The 18236-nt window shown below is 24.7% G+C and overlaps 4 protein-coding genes across 6 annotated transcripts; 2 read left to right on the top strand and 2 right to left on the bottom strand.

Annotated features, from left to right (window-relative positions):
• Positions 1-2573: 2573 nt before the first annotated feature.
• LOC124953336 (dynein regulatory complex protein 11) lies at positions 2574-8919 on the bottom strand. Its single transcript, XM_047504562.1, has 11 exons — positions 8144-8919; positions 7275-7485; positions 6560-6837; positions 5741-6053; positions 5036-5320; positions 4675-4919; positions 3621-3908; positions 3351-3443; positions 3087-3204; positions 2861-3008; positions 2574-2726 (listed from the first exon to the last, which is right to left on the bottom strand). The coding sequence occupies exons 1-10, from the start codon at positions 8645-8647 to the stop codon at positions 2896-2898; spliced, it is 2448 nt and encodes an 815-aa protein (XP_047360518.1). The 5' UTR covers positions 8648-8919; the 3' UTR covers positions 2574-2726; positions 2861-2895.
• A 1490-nt stretch (positions 8920-10409) lies between these two features.
• LOC124953333 (COP9 signalosome complex subunit 3) lies at positions 10410-13447 on the top strand. 2 transcript variants are annotated; one of them, XM_047504556.1, is made up of 4 exons: positions 10410-10633; positions 11045-11305; positions 11393-12117; positions 12186-13447. In XM_047504556.1, the coding sequence occupies exons 1-4, from the start codon at positions 10564-10566 to the stop codon at positions 12474-12476; spliced, it is 1347 nt and encodes a 448-aa protein (XP_047360512.1). In that variant the 5' UTR covers positions 10410-10563; the 3' UTR covers positions 12477-13447. The 2 variants fall into 2 exon arrangements, with proteins under 2 accessions (XP_047360512.1, XP_047360513.1); XM_047504557.1 differs by having other exon boundaries at positions 10411-10618.
• Positions 11036-14412, bottom strand: LOC124953334 (nicotinamide riboside kinase 1). Its single transcript, XM_047504559.1, has one exon. The coding sequence runs from the start codon at positions 14153-14155 to the stop codon at positions 13565-13567; it is 591 nt and encodes a 196-aa protein (XP_047360515.1). The 5' UTR covers positions 14156-14412; the 3' UTR covers positions 11036-13564.
• A 773-nt stretch (positions 14413-15185) lies between these two features.
• LOC124953335 (active regulator of SIRT1-like) lies at positions 15186-17276 on the top strand. Of its 2 annotated transcripts, XM_047504561.1 has the most exons (5): positions 15186-15532; positions 15600-15689; positions 15775-15923; positions 15995-16118; positions 16332-17276. In XM_047504561.1, the coding sequence occupies exons 1-4, from the start codon at positions 15472-15474 to the stop codon at positions 16115-16117; spliced, it is 423 nt and encodes a 140-aa protein (XP_047360517.1). In that variant the 5' UTR covers positions 15186-15471; the 3' UTR covers position 16118; positions 16332-17276. The 2 variants fall into 2 exon arrangements, with proteins under 2 accessions (XP_047360517.1, XP_047360516.1); XM_047504560.1 differs by lacking the exon at positions 16332-17276 and having other exon boundaries at positions 15188-15532; positions 15995-16265.
• The last annotated feature ends 960 nt before the right edge of the window (positions 17277-18236 follow it).

Raw genomic sequence — 18236 nt, 5'->3', positions numbered from 1 at the left:
AGCAACGAATTATCAGTGTATAATAAGTTCGAAAAAAGAAAGTTGTAAGTCAATGATGTTATTTTCAATGTGTCAGGAACATTGTGCTGCCGTCTAACGGAATTATTTTCTATTAACGATGAAATGAATTATGGAAAAACGTTTACAATATCTCATATCAATATTTATGTTTATCGATTTTATATAATTAATCTATCAATCCAGTCTATCATTATTTCGTTAGATATAAAGAAAAAAGCATATATAAATATCGTCTAATCTTATTTAATAATTTTCTATAAAGGAATGAGCTTATTTGAGGTTAAAGTACTTCAAATTTGATTAAAATATTAAAATTCCTGTCTATTTACTTAAACAAAAAAAGACATTTGAACTTTATTATGTAAGTATTTTTATTAATCGACTTTACATGTACGATCGGTCTTTCATAACAAAAAATTTAAAAGCATTTAATTTCATTTATATGTTAATTATGTTATGTAAAAATGCTTTTAATTATAAGATTAAATGACATTAGAAGTTAGGACACTCGGAATTTGATTAGAATTTAATCAAGAGATAATAATTTATTTATTTTAAAAAATAATAACTTAATATTCTATTGATACCACAATTTTATATCAAATAATTATAGGTTAATTTTGTATCTTGTTAATTATTGTTGAATGTTGTAATTTAAAATTAAAAAGAAAATATCATCTATCATTTATTCTTGATATTTTTTTTATAGCCAATCCAATTAATTTAAATCCATACTATATAACTTATTGAAGCAAATAATTTCTTGAATGAAACTTGAAGAATTTACTGAATTGTACATTTTTTGTTTTCATTTTTCCAAAAGTTTGTCAGACATTTCCTTCACCCCGATCATGTTATGTTTCAAATGGTAAGTAAGATATTCTTATCTTTGCTTACAATATTTTCCAATGTAATAGTTGATCTAACATGATAATTAAAAAATACTTATTTCTTTTTTTTAATTGTTATTTCGATACAGATAACCTCTAGTTGGTTTTTATAATCTACTTAAAAATTTAAGTCGTGTGATGTAACGTCATATTACAAATAAGATTTCTTTTTTCTTCTCTCTTCCTCTCTCTTTCTCTCTTTTTTTTTCTCGTATATACTATTCGTTTATTCATTGTAAAAATTTTGTTCATTAAAGAAGTTAGAAGTATATATTCCCATGAACGTTACTTCAAGGCATAACGAAACAAACAGCATAACCTCGCTCTTAACAAGACTTTTGTGTTACATCCAAAGCATCTTGCTTAACTACATAAAGGCGATCTTACGAACTATACCATATTCGAATGACGATGGTACTATACAAACAGTCAAGTCAAGCTTATTTCCACTATCATCTGTTCGTATTACTTTTTTATATAAAATTTAACTCTTCCATCATGTAAATTATGCCCACGAAGTTTTAAAATTGAAATTTTTTTATTTAAAAATATTTTCAATAAACCTAATTACATCAGAAGAATTTACGGTTATTTCTTCGCGGCTATTATCTGTATACATTACTTTTTCATATGAAATTACAATTTCGTTGTATTTTTGTTTGTCATAAACCTTACTTACATGTTACGTCAGAGAAAAGTTAATTTCATTTTTTATCTACAAAAATATTTTTGAATAGTTCCAAATAGTCGTAAGAGAATATCTTATTGTCAAAAATAAATAATTATCAGCAAAAAAAAAATAGAAACAAAAACAAAGGAATAAATGAATGATTAATTTTACCTAAAAGTATTATTTTTTCAAGATAACATAAAATATTTTATCAGATGATTTTCCTTAGCTTTTTTCTTTTTTTTCTTAGGGATATAATTTTGCTCATTATTTGAAATTATTTAAAAGCTGATAAAAAAACGATGGAATTATTTATTTCATTGTTAAGGAACTTCATAACATTTTACGTCTTATGAAGAACACTTGAATTTTTTATTCTTATTAATGTTTTATTCATTCATTCTCTCTCTCTCTCTCTCTCTCTCTCTCTTTCCCTCTCTCTCTCCCTCCCTTTCTCTCTTTCTCTCCTTCCCTTTCTCTCTTTCTCTCCCTCCCTTTCTCTCTCTCTCTACCTCCCTCTCTCTCTCTCTCTCTACCTCCCTCTCTCTCTCTCTCTCTCTCTCTCTCTCCCTCCCTCTTTCTCTCTCTCTTTCTTTTTAATTTGTTATCATAGAACTATGGTCATGATTAACTATCGTGTCAAATGCGTGTTGAAAGTGCGTTTTTTATACTTTTAATCATATGTAATAAATGTACATACATAATATCAATCGTATAACGACCTATTGAAATAATGATTATGGTGTGATCACTCAATAATCACAAGAGAAAGTTATCTTTTTATATATCCAATTTTCATTCATAATTTTGAGAGATCGCTATTTCTTCTTTTTTTTTCATTTTGGAATAATAACATAGGCAATGAGCAGTTCGTAATTAGTATAAAAACTTGGTTATGCAATATATATTATGACTGGGATTACGTAAATCTTTATCGGATTTCTTCGTTTTATTAAGTTCATTAATAACAGACATTTTCCTTTGTAGGATTTATTTCATAATATTTGTGTCATCTAATAAAACTTATATCGTTATTATAAAATATTTAATGATTAGATATACTATATTTTTCTAATAAAATTTGAATATTTTCAAATTATTGTTACTCGTTTTGCTTTCGTCCATGGTTTTTTTTTCTGAAATTTCTATGAAATATTTACTGATTAGATTGAAAATATTTTCCGAAATAAGAATTTTGAAATATATTGAAATTATTTTAATTTTATATATTATTATTAAATTATATTTATTTTATATATTAAGAAAATAATTTCCATACTCTTTTTTTCTTTTTTTCATTCATTCATTTTGTTTTTATTCATTTTTTCTTTTTTTTTTAATGGCTTCGTTTGCTTCCTCGAGTCTTTGTTGTTCCAATTCCAAAGCTCTTTGTTTTCTTCGACAAGTCGGCGTTTTCGAGAACCATGCTACAATTAATGATATATAATGATATGCAATGAGCTAAAAGTGATGAAATACATAATCGATAAGAAATATATTTTTACATAAAAATGCATCCTCTTCTTCACGATAAACAGGATTTTTGGTACTAATAGCATTAATTAATTCTGCATGTGTTAATGGCTGTGTTCTTAATTGTACCATTCGTTTCGTCGTCATCACCTATAATGTATTTTATTTCATTATTAAACACACACATACGCGCGCGCGCACGCACGCGCGCACACACACACACACTTCTTTTTCGACATATATCAGACCAATTAAATAAATATTTTCAATTGAAAGTTATTTTATTACGTAAATACCTCATTAATGGCGGCTAATATTGTACCAATTGTAAATCCGTCACAGATTTTGGTCATTGCTGATATATCAAATTGTCTATTTATTCCAGGATACTATATTAAAAACAAAACAAAAAAGTATATATATATATATATATATATATATATGAGGATGACGATGATGATGATAATGAAAATTATTTAAAAATTTTAGACAATTTTTAATAATTTTTATGTACATATTGTATTATATTATATATTATTGTAATAATTTTATTATTAAAGGCTTACCTTGTATAATAAATTTCTCCAGACAAGTGACATACTGCCATAATCTGGTCTAGGAACATATATAATTTTGTCATAAGTTTGATACAATAATTTTTGATCTGCATCCCAAGGTAAATTGGTTGTTCCAATTAATATGATTTTATCCTCATTGGTGATACCCTTGATCAATTTTGGTAAATCTTTCTTGAGGCGTTTTGGATCAGTTTTATCAGTTTTAGGTGGTTTTTTGACGAATGGTTTTTCAGCACCATCCATAAAAATGATCGACGGTTGCAATAATCGCGATACCTTGAAAAAAGAAATTAATATTAACGTATTAATCATCAGGTCTTCTTTCTTTTTTTTCCTCTTCTTCTTCATCTCATTCAATATTGAAATTGATTAATTATATATGTAAATGTACAAATGATAAATTACGTAGATATATACAGTAATTGTATTGTCATTAAGACGTATATTATATTATGTTGAAGGTTGTCTTTTATATTGATATTCATTTTGATTGCTTTAGATATACAAAAAATAAAAGAAAAACGTTATATACATAATAGTAAAAACATCAACGAATGTGAAGTTTGAAAAATTGTGTATTTGACCCTTTAGATGTGGTGGTATCTTCCGCGAAGGACATGTAAACATGTTTTCGCTATCGAAAGTTTCATTCAGCCATACCTGCATTAATATAAACTAACATCGATATAAATTATAACTATTTTTATTTATTTTCATATATAAAAAATTGGAAACAACCAAAATGTCCACATCTCCCACACAACGTATACGGGTTTTGAAGCAAAAAAACAAATGAACAACTATATAGTTCATTAAAAAAAATGTCATCCAAAGGAATGTTATTATAATAGAGCTTCGTCCCAAAAACAGCATACAATTATCAGGAAGCTATTATAGTAGCGCAAAGTATCCAAAGGGTTACAAGATGTTTTGTATATATAAAAATTATGTAATATATAAAAATATTTTTTGTTTATATAAAAATTTGTATATAAACAATGCTCTTATAAACGTTATCCTAGTAAGACAAATATCAATCTACCTTGGATATCAAATGCATTAACATAATCAATCCAGTTTTTCCAGGATATTTTCCAACGATATTGGCAGGTGTAATATCGAAAAGAGTAGCACCTAATTCTGTACAAATTGCATTAATTAACATTTTTTTGCCACTTCCATGAGGACCTGCTATTAAAACTGATCTTACAAGGGGTGTTAATTCTCTAAGTGTATTATTGCCTAAAGGAAGGATGCAATATTCGCTGATTAATTGTCTGATGTCACCTAAAAATAAATAACTAAGTAATAATTGTAAGTATTAATATGGATTGTATCCATAATATAATTCGAATACTTTTGCGATCCATTGTATGTTCATTTTTTAGTAAAAAAATATTTACCTAACGTTGGTAAAGTATTTTTATCATTCTGAAGAAGCTCATAATTGGCATAAGATCTTTCGACCTTAAAATCAGCTAATGGAGTTTCTCGATAAAGTTTAATAATACCTTGAGTGAGAAGTTCTTCGAAAAGAGATTCTGTTGTTCTATCTGGTGTCAAATCTTTTTCTTTTTTTTTTTTATTCTTTTTCCCACTACGACGAACCCGTTTTTGCGTTTTCTTACCACGTTTACTTTTAATACCTTTATCTCTGTCCAAAGCTGCTTGAAGAGCTTCTATGTCATCTGTAATTATTATAAAAATTGTTAAATATTGTTTTTAAATATATTAGGGTTGTTTTATTTCCAGTAGAACCTTTTATGTTACGCAAACAACTTCCTTTTTTCTTTTATAAAACATTTTTCGGTTTTGAATAAATCTATTAAAATTTTGACAAATGATAAATTTAATTGTTAAAAAAAGTTTTAATAAATTATTTTATCCTCCTTTAATAAATTGTTTTATTTTTTTGTAAATAAATATTAATAATATATTCTATATTGAATTAATACAGAATTTAGAAAAAGTCAAGTAATTCTTTTTTTAATACAAATGAAATTATTTATTCTTTCATTGTTCCATTATATTTGAATATAACTATGTTTATTAATTCGTACATTGAAAGGTTCTATTATCTAAAAAATTAAAAATTAACAATAAAAAACCTCTCAATGTTTGATCCACTCCAATTCTAATTTCATCTTCAATTTCCCGAATTTTATCAGTTTCAATCATATCCTTATAAGGTTCTTGCATAGGATTCATAGACTCATCTTTGTTCTTCCATACTTTTTGGTACTCTTCTTGTAAATTAATCAATAATGGAAGAAAATTAGAAGGCATCGATTTCAAATAACTCTGCTCTGTTTCATCTTCCGATTTTTCTGGCTCGCTGCTCCTCTTCGTTTTTGACTTCTTTGATTTTTTTGATTCCTTCGAGGACACTCCGGTTGATTTACTTATCGTACTTTCTGTTCCCTTTTACATTAGATTAGTCGTATTAATTATTTAGGATAGGTCATAGCAATGTTAGAATAATTATTGAAATTGCAATAATTATATTTTTCTGTAGTTATGTAGAAATTAATAATAAATTAATTATAGATTGGAATTAAGCCCGATTATTTTTTTTTCTTCTTCTTTCTTTATTTTTAAATTAAATTTAGCTTTCTAATATATTTCAAATGAATAGCAATAATAAGTATGATAATAAATAAAAAATATATATTCTTTTTTCTTAAAGCCGATATATTATATTACTAACTTTCAATAAAATATTATAATAATGGTATATTACTAATTTTTAATAAATAGTAAATAAATAAATAAATTGTGAAAAAAAAATTATTGAATAATTATAAAAATATTTGATTATGTTAATAAAACGTTATATAGTTATTATTAATTTATTTGAATAATAAATAAAATCATAATCGCATATATATATGTATATATAGATATATAAAATATATATACTTATATACCTGCCTACTGAAGATAAATCGGGAACCTCCACTTTCAGCAGATGGTAAATCCGGAATTTTTCCAGTTTGTTGAAAGTAATCATTTATCCAGTTTCGAATTTCACTTCTCATATTCTCTTCCATCACAGCACTCCTTTCTTTGCGAATTTTTTCCGTTGTTTCCTTTATCAATTTTTCATAAATTTCTTGAAACTTTATTTGCTTTTCATGACGATAATGTATAATTTTTTCTGTTTGCCGAATATTTGTCATCTTTACTTGATTAGGTGGAAGCATACCTAAAGAAGTATATGTATATATCTATTTAAGGTGTATATACATACATATATATATATATATATATTTCTTTTTAAATTCTAAATAAATCAAAATTTATAGACTAATATACATGTTAAATCAGAATTTTTAAATTCGTATTCAATGATAATATTTATTAATAAATTCATTTCTATTCATTATTAGATCTTATATCTCTTTTTTTATAATTATTGAAATTATAATTATTACAATAAAAAATATTAATTGAAAACAATTTCTATTTATTTATCATTTAAAGAAAAATGAAAAGAATTATGATAATTTATCATTATCATAAAAATGAAAAGAATTCAAAATAATAACAAATAAATTATTTGTTTCTTGTAATTATTTGCTTAAACTTAGACGGATGGTTTTTTGTGTATCAAATGAATCTAAAAAAAAAAGAATGTTGAACCTATTAATAACATTTCATCTAATCGTCTTTTCCGGATCCAACATCGAGTTCTATAACCTCTCCAAATTTTTTGAATCTTTGTCGCAGCAGCTTCAATATCTTCCTTTTGTATTTCCTCTATTTCTTGTTTAGCTATTGATTTTTCTTTCATTTGTCTTATTTCCTTCATAAACTGGAATCTTACTCGTCCTTGTCTTGCCCTTTCGTGAGCCTAAAATAGTTATATATATATTTATATATATATATATATATATACATATATACATATATACACGTACGTACGTACATACATATGTATATATATTATTTTTATTATTATATTAAATTAGTTATATTTAATTATGTTATTCTATTCTTTGGAAAATAAATAATGTGTGTATGTGTACATATATATATATATATATATATATATATATATATATATATATATATATATATAGAGTATCCTAAAATAAATAAGAAATATTTTAAATAAAAAGGTTTATTGAAAATGTTTTACATATTATAATCACATCAAGCGAATTCTATTATTACAAAACGGAAAAAAGACTACGTGAAACAAATTTGAAAGCGATAGAGCGGGAAATTCAAAATTCTATAAACGAAATTATTGTTTTTACATGAATAACAAAATCGTATGATAAAAATGCCAATCAATAGAATAATACAATTTAATATAATTAATTTAATATAATAAAAATAATATATTATTAATAATATAAAAAGCATGTAATGTTATTATATAAACATTACTAAATGTAATTATATAAATATACTATACAATATAATAATGTGCAATATATATTTATTATAATTAATGGTAAATAAAAATGATATAAAAGTTGATATTAACAATATTTCTGTTCTACCTGAATCAATTTTACAGCTTCTAATTCACTCATTGTTTTAGACACAATAATCTCATCGAGAAAACCTAAATTTCTCAAAGTATTTTCTATGAATTCTCGTCTATCGTCTATTTCTTTTCGACGTTCTCTCGTAAAATATCTCGGTATTCGAATTTCTACATCTTCGGGGGTAACGCCATATTTTATTAATATGTCATCATAATAACTGTGTTCAGAAAGATCAACATTTACTAATTCATGTTTTAATTCTAAAACTCTTCCTATAATTGATTCCAATAATTTTTTAAGTAAAATACGTTTTTGTGGTTGTATTATTTGATCGTAACACTCTTCTAACTTATTACAAACAATAATGTACTTTACATACAATTCCGAGACAATTTGATGTGCCTTCTTTCGATCCTTTTGCGGTTTTGAACTTTGCACAGACGAATCAGTCCGTATTAATTCGTCTAAAGTATTTTGAGTCTCTTTCCAAAGTTCGTTATACGTTGCATTCGACATATTTGTATTTTATTTTTAGGAATGTTTCATTACTTCTAAGTTCAATTAACTAGACTTTTCTAACTAAATGAAAGTTACAACTAATTCTTTGAACGAAAGTATATACATACTGTTTTATTTACCTTAGCGACGTTTGATCGTTAAAAGCATTATAATTCATTCGTCCAGTTGCATCAATCAAATTTCGCGCGCCACGATTGAAGTTAATTATGTCTTATGTTTTAATAATATATTTATTATATTATTGTTTTTTTTTTTGCTTTTTTCTTTTTTTTTTTTTACATAGAAACATTTATTTGTATGTATTATTTCTTTATTATAGATGTGATGTCAATAAGAATATTTGAAATAGATAGAAATTTAGCCAAATCTAACCAATATGGAACATGAAACTATTGTTCATTGAACGAAATAATGAAATATTTGTTTATATTAAAAGATTTACATTTCTTATGTTTTTGTATATTATACAGAGGTTTTTTTATTTTATTGTAACATTATATAACAAGTATAGTTTTGAGATAACGTATTTAGATTTACATTTAATGATATTAAAATTTGTTAAGTTAATATCATATAATGTTATAAAAATTGAGTGTGTTTTGTAGTTTTCGATAATATTATATTATTATTTCTTTGTACAAATTATACAGTGAGACTGAAAACAAATTCTTCTAATTGGGAACATTAATAGAATATAATTAAGATTATATATTTCTGATTGTTATTCATGAATCTTAGTAATTATTTAAATTAAAATTACAAATAAAAGATAAATTTATAATTTATTGTAATTTTAATTCAACACATGTCTTTTCATTGACATTTAAAAGTAATATTGTGCATATATATGTTACAATTAATGATTGTGATTGAAACATATCTTTAATTCAAAAGATTTGTTTCTTTAGTTAAATATTTAAATTAGACATATATAAATATTTAAATTATAAAAATATTTAAATATTAAATTAAAGAATATTTATCATAATATTTACACAAATTCCTCTATAATTAACTCTGAAGAATAATATAATTTTTTCCCAAAGAATAAATTAAGCATCATTTCAATATTCAATATCAGATAAGCGATATTTGAATTTTATTTTCTTAGCACCGTATTAAAGATAAAAATATTATTATGATATTATTTTTATTATTATTTTTTCCAGATATATATAATATTGTTGCCTATTTCAACAATTTTTGAACATTTGTGAACAAATTATTAATAATCATTAATAAAAAACAAGTTATTGTAAAAATATATCTTTAAATTTAAAGATAGAATTGCATACACTTGTAATAAAAAATATCATTGTTATTAAAGTTATTATTTTAAAATATTTTTAAACATACAAAGATTTTTGAAATTTTAATAATAAAATGAAATATATATATATATATATATATATATATATATATATATAAATATAAATATAAATATATATATATATATATATATATAAATATAAATATATATATATATATATATATATATATATATATATATATATAAATCTTATATCTAAATAAATTATATATATAAAATTGATATAGATAAAGTAAATTTGAAGTATCAATATAAAGTTATTCATAATTTTAATAATTTCATTCATTCAAGTAAAGTTTGTATTTCTTCTCGATTGTTATTTCTTTACATTTATAATGCATATATATTATATTGTATGTAAAGAATACACGCGCTGGGCAGCAACAGTCCGAATTCGATAGAAGATTTACATTGCGATGCAACTAACTTAACATCGTAACGTACTTCAGAGCGTTCCGGTTGGCCACAGTCGCTCGTTTCAAAACGTCATCTTGGCTGGTAGTTGCTGGCTAAAATAATATTCTTGTAAATATACCGATCACCACCGTTTACGGGTGGTGATGATAACGAGGCATTCGTAGAAATGGCGACGGTATTAGAGCAGTTTGTAAATAATGTGCGGACGCTTTCGAAGCAAGGTACGGTAAAAATGTGTGAGTTTTTCTCTGATAGATGATAACATAACCTCTAAATAATTTGTACTATTTTTTTATTCTACAAATGTATTATTTTTATATTACGATATTATTACTTTATCTTATTTTTAAAATAACCTCTATTACTTGTTTCGTTAATGAAACGATCTTTCATTCATTCAACATTTACTATTATACTTGCTTTGTTGAATCAAATTATGCATCTTTCAAGGATTGAAATTTTTTTGAATTATTGTAAGATCGAATTTATTACTTTTATTAATAACTTTTTGATACAATCGATAAGATTATTTTAATGTAATCGATATATATATATATATATATATATCATACACATACATATACACATATAGATACAATAGATGAAAAGAATAATGGATATATATTCTATTGGTTTCTTAACTATAGGTAACTTCCGAGAATTATATGAGATTATAAATAAGAATATTGACGCACTAATGAAAAATGGACAACACCTAGATAATGTTTTGGAAACGTTGGACTTGCAACAACACTCCCTTGGAATTTTGGCAGTATTGTGCATTAAATTTTCATTGCCTAATCCCAGTAGTACCAATAATCCTGATGCATATAAGCCATTATTTAATCAGGTTCAAGAATTTTTCATAGGGTGCAACAGTAAACAAGTTCAATTTGCACCAGATACATGTAAGCTTATTTTGTTTTACAATCTTTATATTAATTGTATAGTTTTTTTTAAATACAAAATTTTTATTAAAATCGAATATCTTGTAGATGCAGAACTATGTCATTTACTCACTCAAACTCTAGTTGAATTGCAAGTGCCGTTACGTGGTATAGAATTACTGCGTAGAGCTATACGTAAGATCCAATTGTTTGATAGTCAGCTAACTTCGATACATGCTGATCTCTGCCAATTATGCCTTCTGTCTAAGTGTTTTAAACCAGCGCTTGAGTTTCTTGATGTTGATGTTACTGGTATTAGCCAGGAAGGTGCACAGTTTGACTCAAAGTTTTTTTTACTTTATTATTATTATGGTGGTATGATATATACAGCACTAAAAAATTATGATCGTGCATTATATTTCTTTGAAGTGTGTGTAACGACTCCTGCTATGGCTGTCAGTCATATTATGTTAGAGGCCTATAAGAAATATATTCTGGTCTCTTTAATATTACATGGAAAGATCTTAAATTTACCTAGGTACACGAGTCAGGTAGTAAATAGGTACATAAAACCATTAAGTCTACCATATCAAGAATTAGCAACAGCTTACTTGACAAATAATTGTGAAGAAGTGCTGACCGTTATTAGAAAATACCAAGAACTTTTTGTAAGAGAGCACAATTCGGGATTAGTTAAGCAAGTGCTCAGCTATTTGTACAAAAAAAATATACAGAGGCTGACGAAAACTTTCTTGACACTTAGTTTAAGCGATGTTGCAAGCAGAGTTCAACTGGCTGGCCCTTCGGAAGCAGAGAAATATATTTTAAATATGGTAAACTCTATTTTACTGACAATTTTTTCATATTTAATATATATTTAACAAATTCTTTTTGATTGTAGATAGAAGATGGAGAAATTTTTGCGACTATAAATCAGAAGGATGGTATGGTAGTATTTCACGATGATCCCGAAAAATATAATTCACCACAAATGTTAGCTAAACTTCAGAAAGAAATGCAAACGTGTGCAGAATTAGATAAGCGAGTGCTCGAGATGGAAGAGGAAGTTGTTCTTACGCCACAATATGTTCGAAAAACTTGTGGTCAAAACGATCAAGACGATCAAACAGTTGGACCCACAAATGTCACAAATGGTCAAGCTCAGTTAAAACATAACACCTACTCTATGTAACATACATACGTCGTTGTGCATTATCTTTATTAAAAAAGAAGGAAATTAACAAAAAAGTCTTGTTAAAGGTCAAGCACAAGTACATTTTGAAGCCTGTTTTGGGTGAAATATATAAATCTGTCAAAATTTGGCTAAAATAATCTATTTTGTACAAAGATTACAAGACTACGATTAACAACTAGTAAAATTCTAAACAATAAGAAATTAAGGCTGAAACTAATCGCAGTTTATCGATTCTAGAATTTTTCTTAACAGTTGTATTGACGCTCATATTTGTAAAATCACAATTTAAAAACAACATATAGTAAAAACACAAACGCAAGATAATAAAAAAAAAAGTGTAGTACGTATCTGTATAAAGTTACCAATATGCTTTATCTCATAATTATTATTGAGTTTGTTTCAATTTGCATATAAAATACATCATGAGATAATTAACATCTGAAGCAGGCTTTATGAATAAAATTACGTAGATGATTAAAATATTGTGGTAGTTATCCACGAGAGGTCGTATTGTTTTGAAAAATAAGGATACACGCTGTTTCATACATGAGCATTTTTAACACTAAAAGTAAACTTAATAAATTATTGAAATAGTACAGCTTTCTAAATGTATAAGTATGTGTTACAAAATTAGTACTTAGTAGTATGATCTTAGTTATTATTTCTTTTTGGGCGATTTACAAATTTATTTATATTTCTTTTATTACATTTATATATTAGACAAATTCAAAGTTTCAGGTAAGTAATATATTTTTTTTACAGTGAAAAATGAAAGTGAGTCTTTTTATATTAGATGTTTCAAATATAAAATTACCAAAGCATGTAATATCTTTAATAACATGATAACAGTAAACTATTATGCAAATAATTTTGTGCTTAATAATAGAAATGTAAACTTAAGATTTTTAATTGATTCTTGTGTTAATCTATTTTGAACTGTAAGTAGAAATAAATTTGTTCTTCGTTTCTCTTTTTCTTTTGGTCCATCCTTATAATAAAATACAACAGTTGTAGCTGATAATCCAAAAAAATAAACTCTATTTACAAGCATTTGTTTAGAATAATAATAATAGTATATTAATATTTTAAGATAACAAATCTTGAATTTTTGTTAAAACCATTTGAACCATTTCATGTGATTCGATTGTTCCGTCAAGGAATATTAGTTCTGTAGATGCCTGATCATTTTGTTTAATTACTGATAGATATTTTAAATATTCTGGCCAAACAAATGCATCAAAATATCCTGGAACATCAGCAGGAGAATACGTTCTTATGCTCCTACGTTTCCAACACTCTTCTTTGTTCAATGTAAGGAAATATTTAAGTTCGCATAAATTTGAAATTGGTTTAAACCCAAATAATAAGAAACCTTCTAATATTAATACTCGTCTTAACTCTTTATCAGATTTATCAGATCTTTTTGGCTTAGACTCTATCAATTTTAAAATGTCCGAATACATTTTGTTCATATCCAAGCTTGATAAAATTTCCCAATTAATATGATTTAATGCTGGAATTTTAACGTGCCTTGGATCATCTGGAGATAAAAAATAACTATCTTGATGTATTACAATAGAATCATCAAACTTTTTATGTAATTCTTTAGCTAAGGTACTTTTTCCGCTGCATGTTACTCCTGAGATGCCAACTATTAACCAGTTTTTTCTATTCATCGCTGATTTTTAAAATATCAACTTTACGATATACTGTAATGTCAAATTATGATTATATCTAACTATTATATAATTTTATTATACGATAATTCGCAAGTATTTCTTGACACAAATTTTTCCCAAGAATCACATATGTATAGAATAATAAATATAATATTAAATATGATTGTGTTAATTATTTGTGCATATTATTATGTAATACATTGTAATTGTACAAGATTATTATATTTAATAATTAATTATTAATACCATTATTTTTTTCATTTGTTCTTAGAAATATATGATCGTATATGGTATAACGTAAAAATGATTAAACCGCCAACAAAACATAAACCAGAAATTGCAGGTATTAACAAAGCCAGATGCTGGGGATAAAAGAAAGATTGTAATCTATCATCATCAATGAAAGGCAAACCGATTATCCACAGAGTATAATACAAAAAAATGATCGAAGTAAATATTAATATTTGTTTTCCCTTATCATGATCACTAACGGACATTGTAAACTTAGTTTGTTACTTATTCCATCTTGATTGACTTAAATTTAATCAAAAAAATAATATCCTTCATATATAATAATTTTACAATGCATGAAAGTCTTATCAATTTAAATATTTATATGTAAGTGTATGAAAGCTAAAATTTACAAAATTATCACTGACAAGAATATTTTACAAATATTCACCTGTTATCTATACTATTCTATTTTTCTAACTTATAAATAAAACTTATTAAAATTAACTTACACACAATTGCAATATTTTGCAAAAGTTTATTAGAAATTATAGAAATATAAGCATAATTGTAATTCTGAGATCTTTTTATCTTTCTTATTATTCTTCTTTTGCAAAATTACATCTATGTATTTTTGAATGCTGTAAAAGAAAATGCAAAAAACTAATTACAAATTTTTACACCCAAACATTAGTAATTAAAGAAAATTTTATTATCTACCGTTATCGATTGATATCAACTTAAATTTTAACCTTCGTGTATACATATCATGACATAATAACTGATATTTTATATGTCATTCGATTTACGTATATTTTTCTTGTACATACGTATGACCTTGGTCAAAAAATACAAAATAAATTCTAGAATGAATTGTTAATTAATAATTTATTTAATGCACACTATTTCATTTTCTCGTTGTTTATGACGTGTAATACTTCGTGTGTAATATATACTGTGCGTATTATGTAACTTGAGACATGTGCGTGACATTTCTGTAAACTTTGTGACGTAGATCTTTAATCTATATATATTTGTTATTATTATTAATTAGTAATAAATTAGTAAAAAATAACTAAAACATGTCCAATTCGCTTGTTCGTAAGAGTCTTGAACTCTTCGAATACGATGATTTGAAAAAAGGTAAAATTCAATGAAATTTATAGGTTATATAAAGCACGTGTAATTAAATGTGATTGTTTATTTATAGAAAAAAAGAAGAAGAAACATAATAGTTATAAAGGAACTTTAGAATTAATTCCTGCTAAGCATAGAATTATTTCTTTCAAGCAAAAGACAAGTATATATTTATTATTTTTATTAACTTATATTTTGCATATTATAACAGAAGAATGTTTCATTAAATATTAAATATGTTTTTGTAGATATCAATAATATTTTGGGTCGATCCAATAAAGTTACTGTATATGAAGCTAAAAAACGATTAGAGTCGAAGAAGGATTTAATGGAAGAAAATATACAGAATCTTTTATTATTGAGTAGTAATTGTTTGGATCAACATACAGTTGACAAGGTATGGAATATAAGAAGCATTGAAATTGTATAGAAATGTGTTTAGATATATTACTATTTTATATACTTTAGGTTTTAAAACGAGCTGTTAAGAAACAATATATTCCAAAAGAGAAAAAGAAGCCAAAACAAGAAAGTACTGCATTTTCGGAGGAAGATTTTAAGAAATTTGAACAAGAATATGTAGACGAATAAGGTATAATAATATCTTTTGTATATTAATATGTAAAGAAAAATTAATAATTGTTCACGTTATTTGTTGTAAATAATTTACAACAAAGGAAAGAAAGCTGAAATTATAATAAATTTAAGATTATTTATACGTGATTTCTATTTTATATTGTGGAACGATAAATTTCCATTTTAGAAAGTATAAAAGATTAAATAACATTTTTTTTTTTTCATTTAGGTTATCGTGAATTTGTAATTTCACGACATAATAATATTTATTTAGATGAAAATTGTGATAGATATTATAGTTTCTCTTACTATCTATTGAAAATAATTTTAATTTATCGTTCGAGTTGTCAATAATATTTCTTTATTTATCATATGAATTGTTAGTAGTATGTTTAAATTATCTTACGAATTATCGATAATATATTTGAATTATCTTACGAGTTGTCGATGATTTATTTGAACTGACTTTAATTTGTTTTAAGATTTTCATAAGTTTTCTCTATCATTATTTGAAAGTTTTGGAATACATAAATATTCTTATTTATTTAAAATTGAGATACGAGTCCTTTGTAATTGAAAATGAATCAGTATTCATCTGGTGCAAGAGATATTAGAAAAATTAGTAGTTTATATATATTCTAGAACTATGAGATGTATAGGTTGTCTAAGCTCATGTTCCAGAAGATTTTTTTGGGGATAAATATTGAGATAGATTTAAAACTCAAAGAATCACTGATTGCCAGTGTATTGATATTAAATGTGTGATAAATTTTTTTTAAACTAAACTTAAAAAAGAATGTAGAAAAGCAACACTATGAGAAATAAAACGGACGTCATTTAAGAGAAATATTAAGGAAGAATGTTGTGTAAAATTGATATCTAAATATTGGCAAATAGTTTATAACTTTTTAAGCGAGTATTTAATTTAGGCATTAATGTAGAATATCATAATAAAAAATAGCCCAAGAATTCCCAAAATCTTAGAGAAATGTGAAATTTTTGCCACCTATGTAAATATTTGAAATAAAATATCAATACGTAATGTTATATGTGATCAGTGTTAAACAGATTAATATAAAAACAATCTTTAGTAATTTAAATAGATAGTTAATATTTATAATAAACCTAGACTATTAATTATTTATACTGATCACTTATATTTTATACTGATATTTTATAATTAGTATATATATACTGATTAAATATTTATATGTAATCAGTATATATATACTAATCATAAAATATCAGTATTTATATGACAAAAATATATAAAACAATGAAATAATTTTTAATCGAATCGATAATATGTATCGAGTCTTAATTCTTTTTCATACGATAAACTTAAAAAATGTTTATCGGACTATATTTAATATTGTAAAATCGGTTACGTCTTAATGTATCAAAATTATTGGTCTTCGAATTCGTCAAAATATATGACTGGCTTGCTTGATCCATAAATAATATATTTTTATAGCATGGACTATAAATTTCATTGCCGTATGAACCTGTTAATCAGTTGTTAATATGCTGATTATTTCATGAACGACGCATAGTAGAAATTGTTTTAGTAAATATAATTTTAATGATTGTTTAGTATATAAATATGCAAAAAAAAAAGAAACAAATAAGTATCTGATCTATATAATCAAGGAAGATCATCAATGAAAAAAAAAATGTTTACATAAATTATAATTTACTAAGAGCTAATGCAAATGTTTTTTTGCAATATCAACAAATAACTTGTATATGTACTTATATCACATTTTGCTTTTAATTTTCCCTTCCTCCTGAAGGAATAGTTAATGTTCTACTATTCTATATTTTATATTCAGTTATTTTATATAAGAGAAAAGAATTAACTTTTTATTGCTTCTGTAAATCATATCCTTGCGTGCACTTCAGATCTAACAAGAAAGAATTTGCTGAGACATGTGTTGATCGCACGAGCAAAGTTCATATATTTCATATTCAATAGTTTTAATATTTTTAATGTTTTAAAATCCTTCCTGTAATTATGCCTATTCCATTGAGGGAAAAAAAATTATAAATAAAAAATAAAACATTAAAAATATTAAATCTTTATTATTATTAACATTCTATAGATTCACCTATTTTACAATCCGGATTGGTTTGC

This window comes from Vespa velutina, chromosome 12 (genome assembly GCF_912470025.1).
Source record: "Vespa velutina chromosome 12, iVesVel2.1, whole genome shotgun sequence".
NCBI classification, from domain to species: domain Eukaryota; kingdom Metazoa; phylum Arthropoda; class Insecta; order Hymenoptera; family Vespidae; genus Vespa; species Vespa velutina.
The sequence above is the reverse complement of the archived record's forward strand: the minus strand, read 5'-3'. Positions and strand labels throughout refer to the sequence as shown.

What these genes read in the sequence shown, in the direction of transcription:
- LOC124953336 (XM_047504562.1), bottom strand. Translation starts at nt 8,647, where the DNA reads ATGTCGAATGCAACGTATAACGAACTTTGGAAAGAGACTCAAAATACT. An exon ending in AGATGAAATGTTATTAATAG is followed by an intron (nt 6,838 to 7,274) that starts GTTCAACATTCT and finishes ATACTTCTTTAG; the next exon opens with GTATGCTTCCACCTAATCAA. An exon ending in AGAAGAGGATGCATTTTTAT is followed by an intron (nt 3,009 to 3,086) that starts GTAAAAATATAT and finishes CATTAATTGTAG; the next exon opens with CATGGTTCTCGAAAACGCCG.
- LOC124953333 (XM_047504556.1), top strand. Translation starts at nt 10,564, where the DNA reads ATGGCGACGGTATTAGAGCAGTTTGTAAATAATGTGCGGACGCTTTCG. An exon ending in TCAATTTGCACCAGATACAT is followed by an intron (nt 11,306 to 11,392) that starts GTAAGCTTATTT and finishes AATATCTTGTAG; the next exon opens with ATGCAGAACTATGTCATTTA. An exon ending in AGAAATATATTTTAAATATG is followed by an intron (nt 12,118 to 12,185) that starts GTAAACTCTATT and finishes TTTTGATTGTAG; the next exon opens with ATAGAAGATGGAGAAATTTT.
- LOC124953334 (XM_047504559.1), bottom strand. Translation starts at nt 14,155, where the DNA reads ATGAATAGAAAAAACTGGTTAATAGTTGGCATCTCAGGAGTAACATGC.
- LOC124953335 (XM_047504561.1), top strand. Translation starts at nt 15,472, where the DNA reads ATGTCCAATTCGCTTGTTCGTAAGAGTCTTGAACTCTTCGAATACGAT. An exon ending in ATACGATGATTTGAAAAAAG is followed by an intron (nt 15,533 to 15,599) that starts GTAAAATTCAAT and finishes GTTTATTTATAG; the next exon opens with AAAAAAAGAAGAAGAAACAT. An exon ending in TTCTTTCAAGCAAAAGACAA is followed by an intron (nt 15,690 to 15,774) that starts GTATATATTTAT and finishes ATGTTTTTGTAG; the next exon opens with ATATCAATAATATTTTGGGT.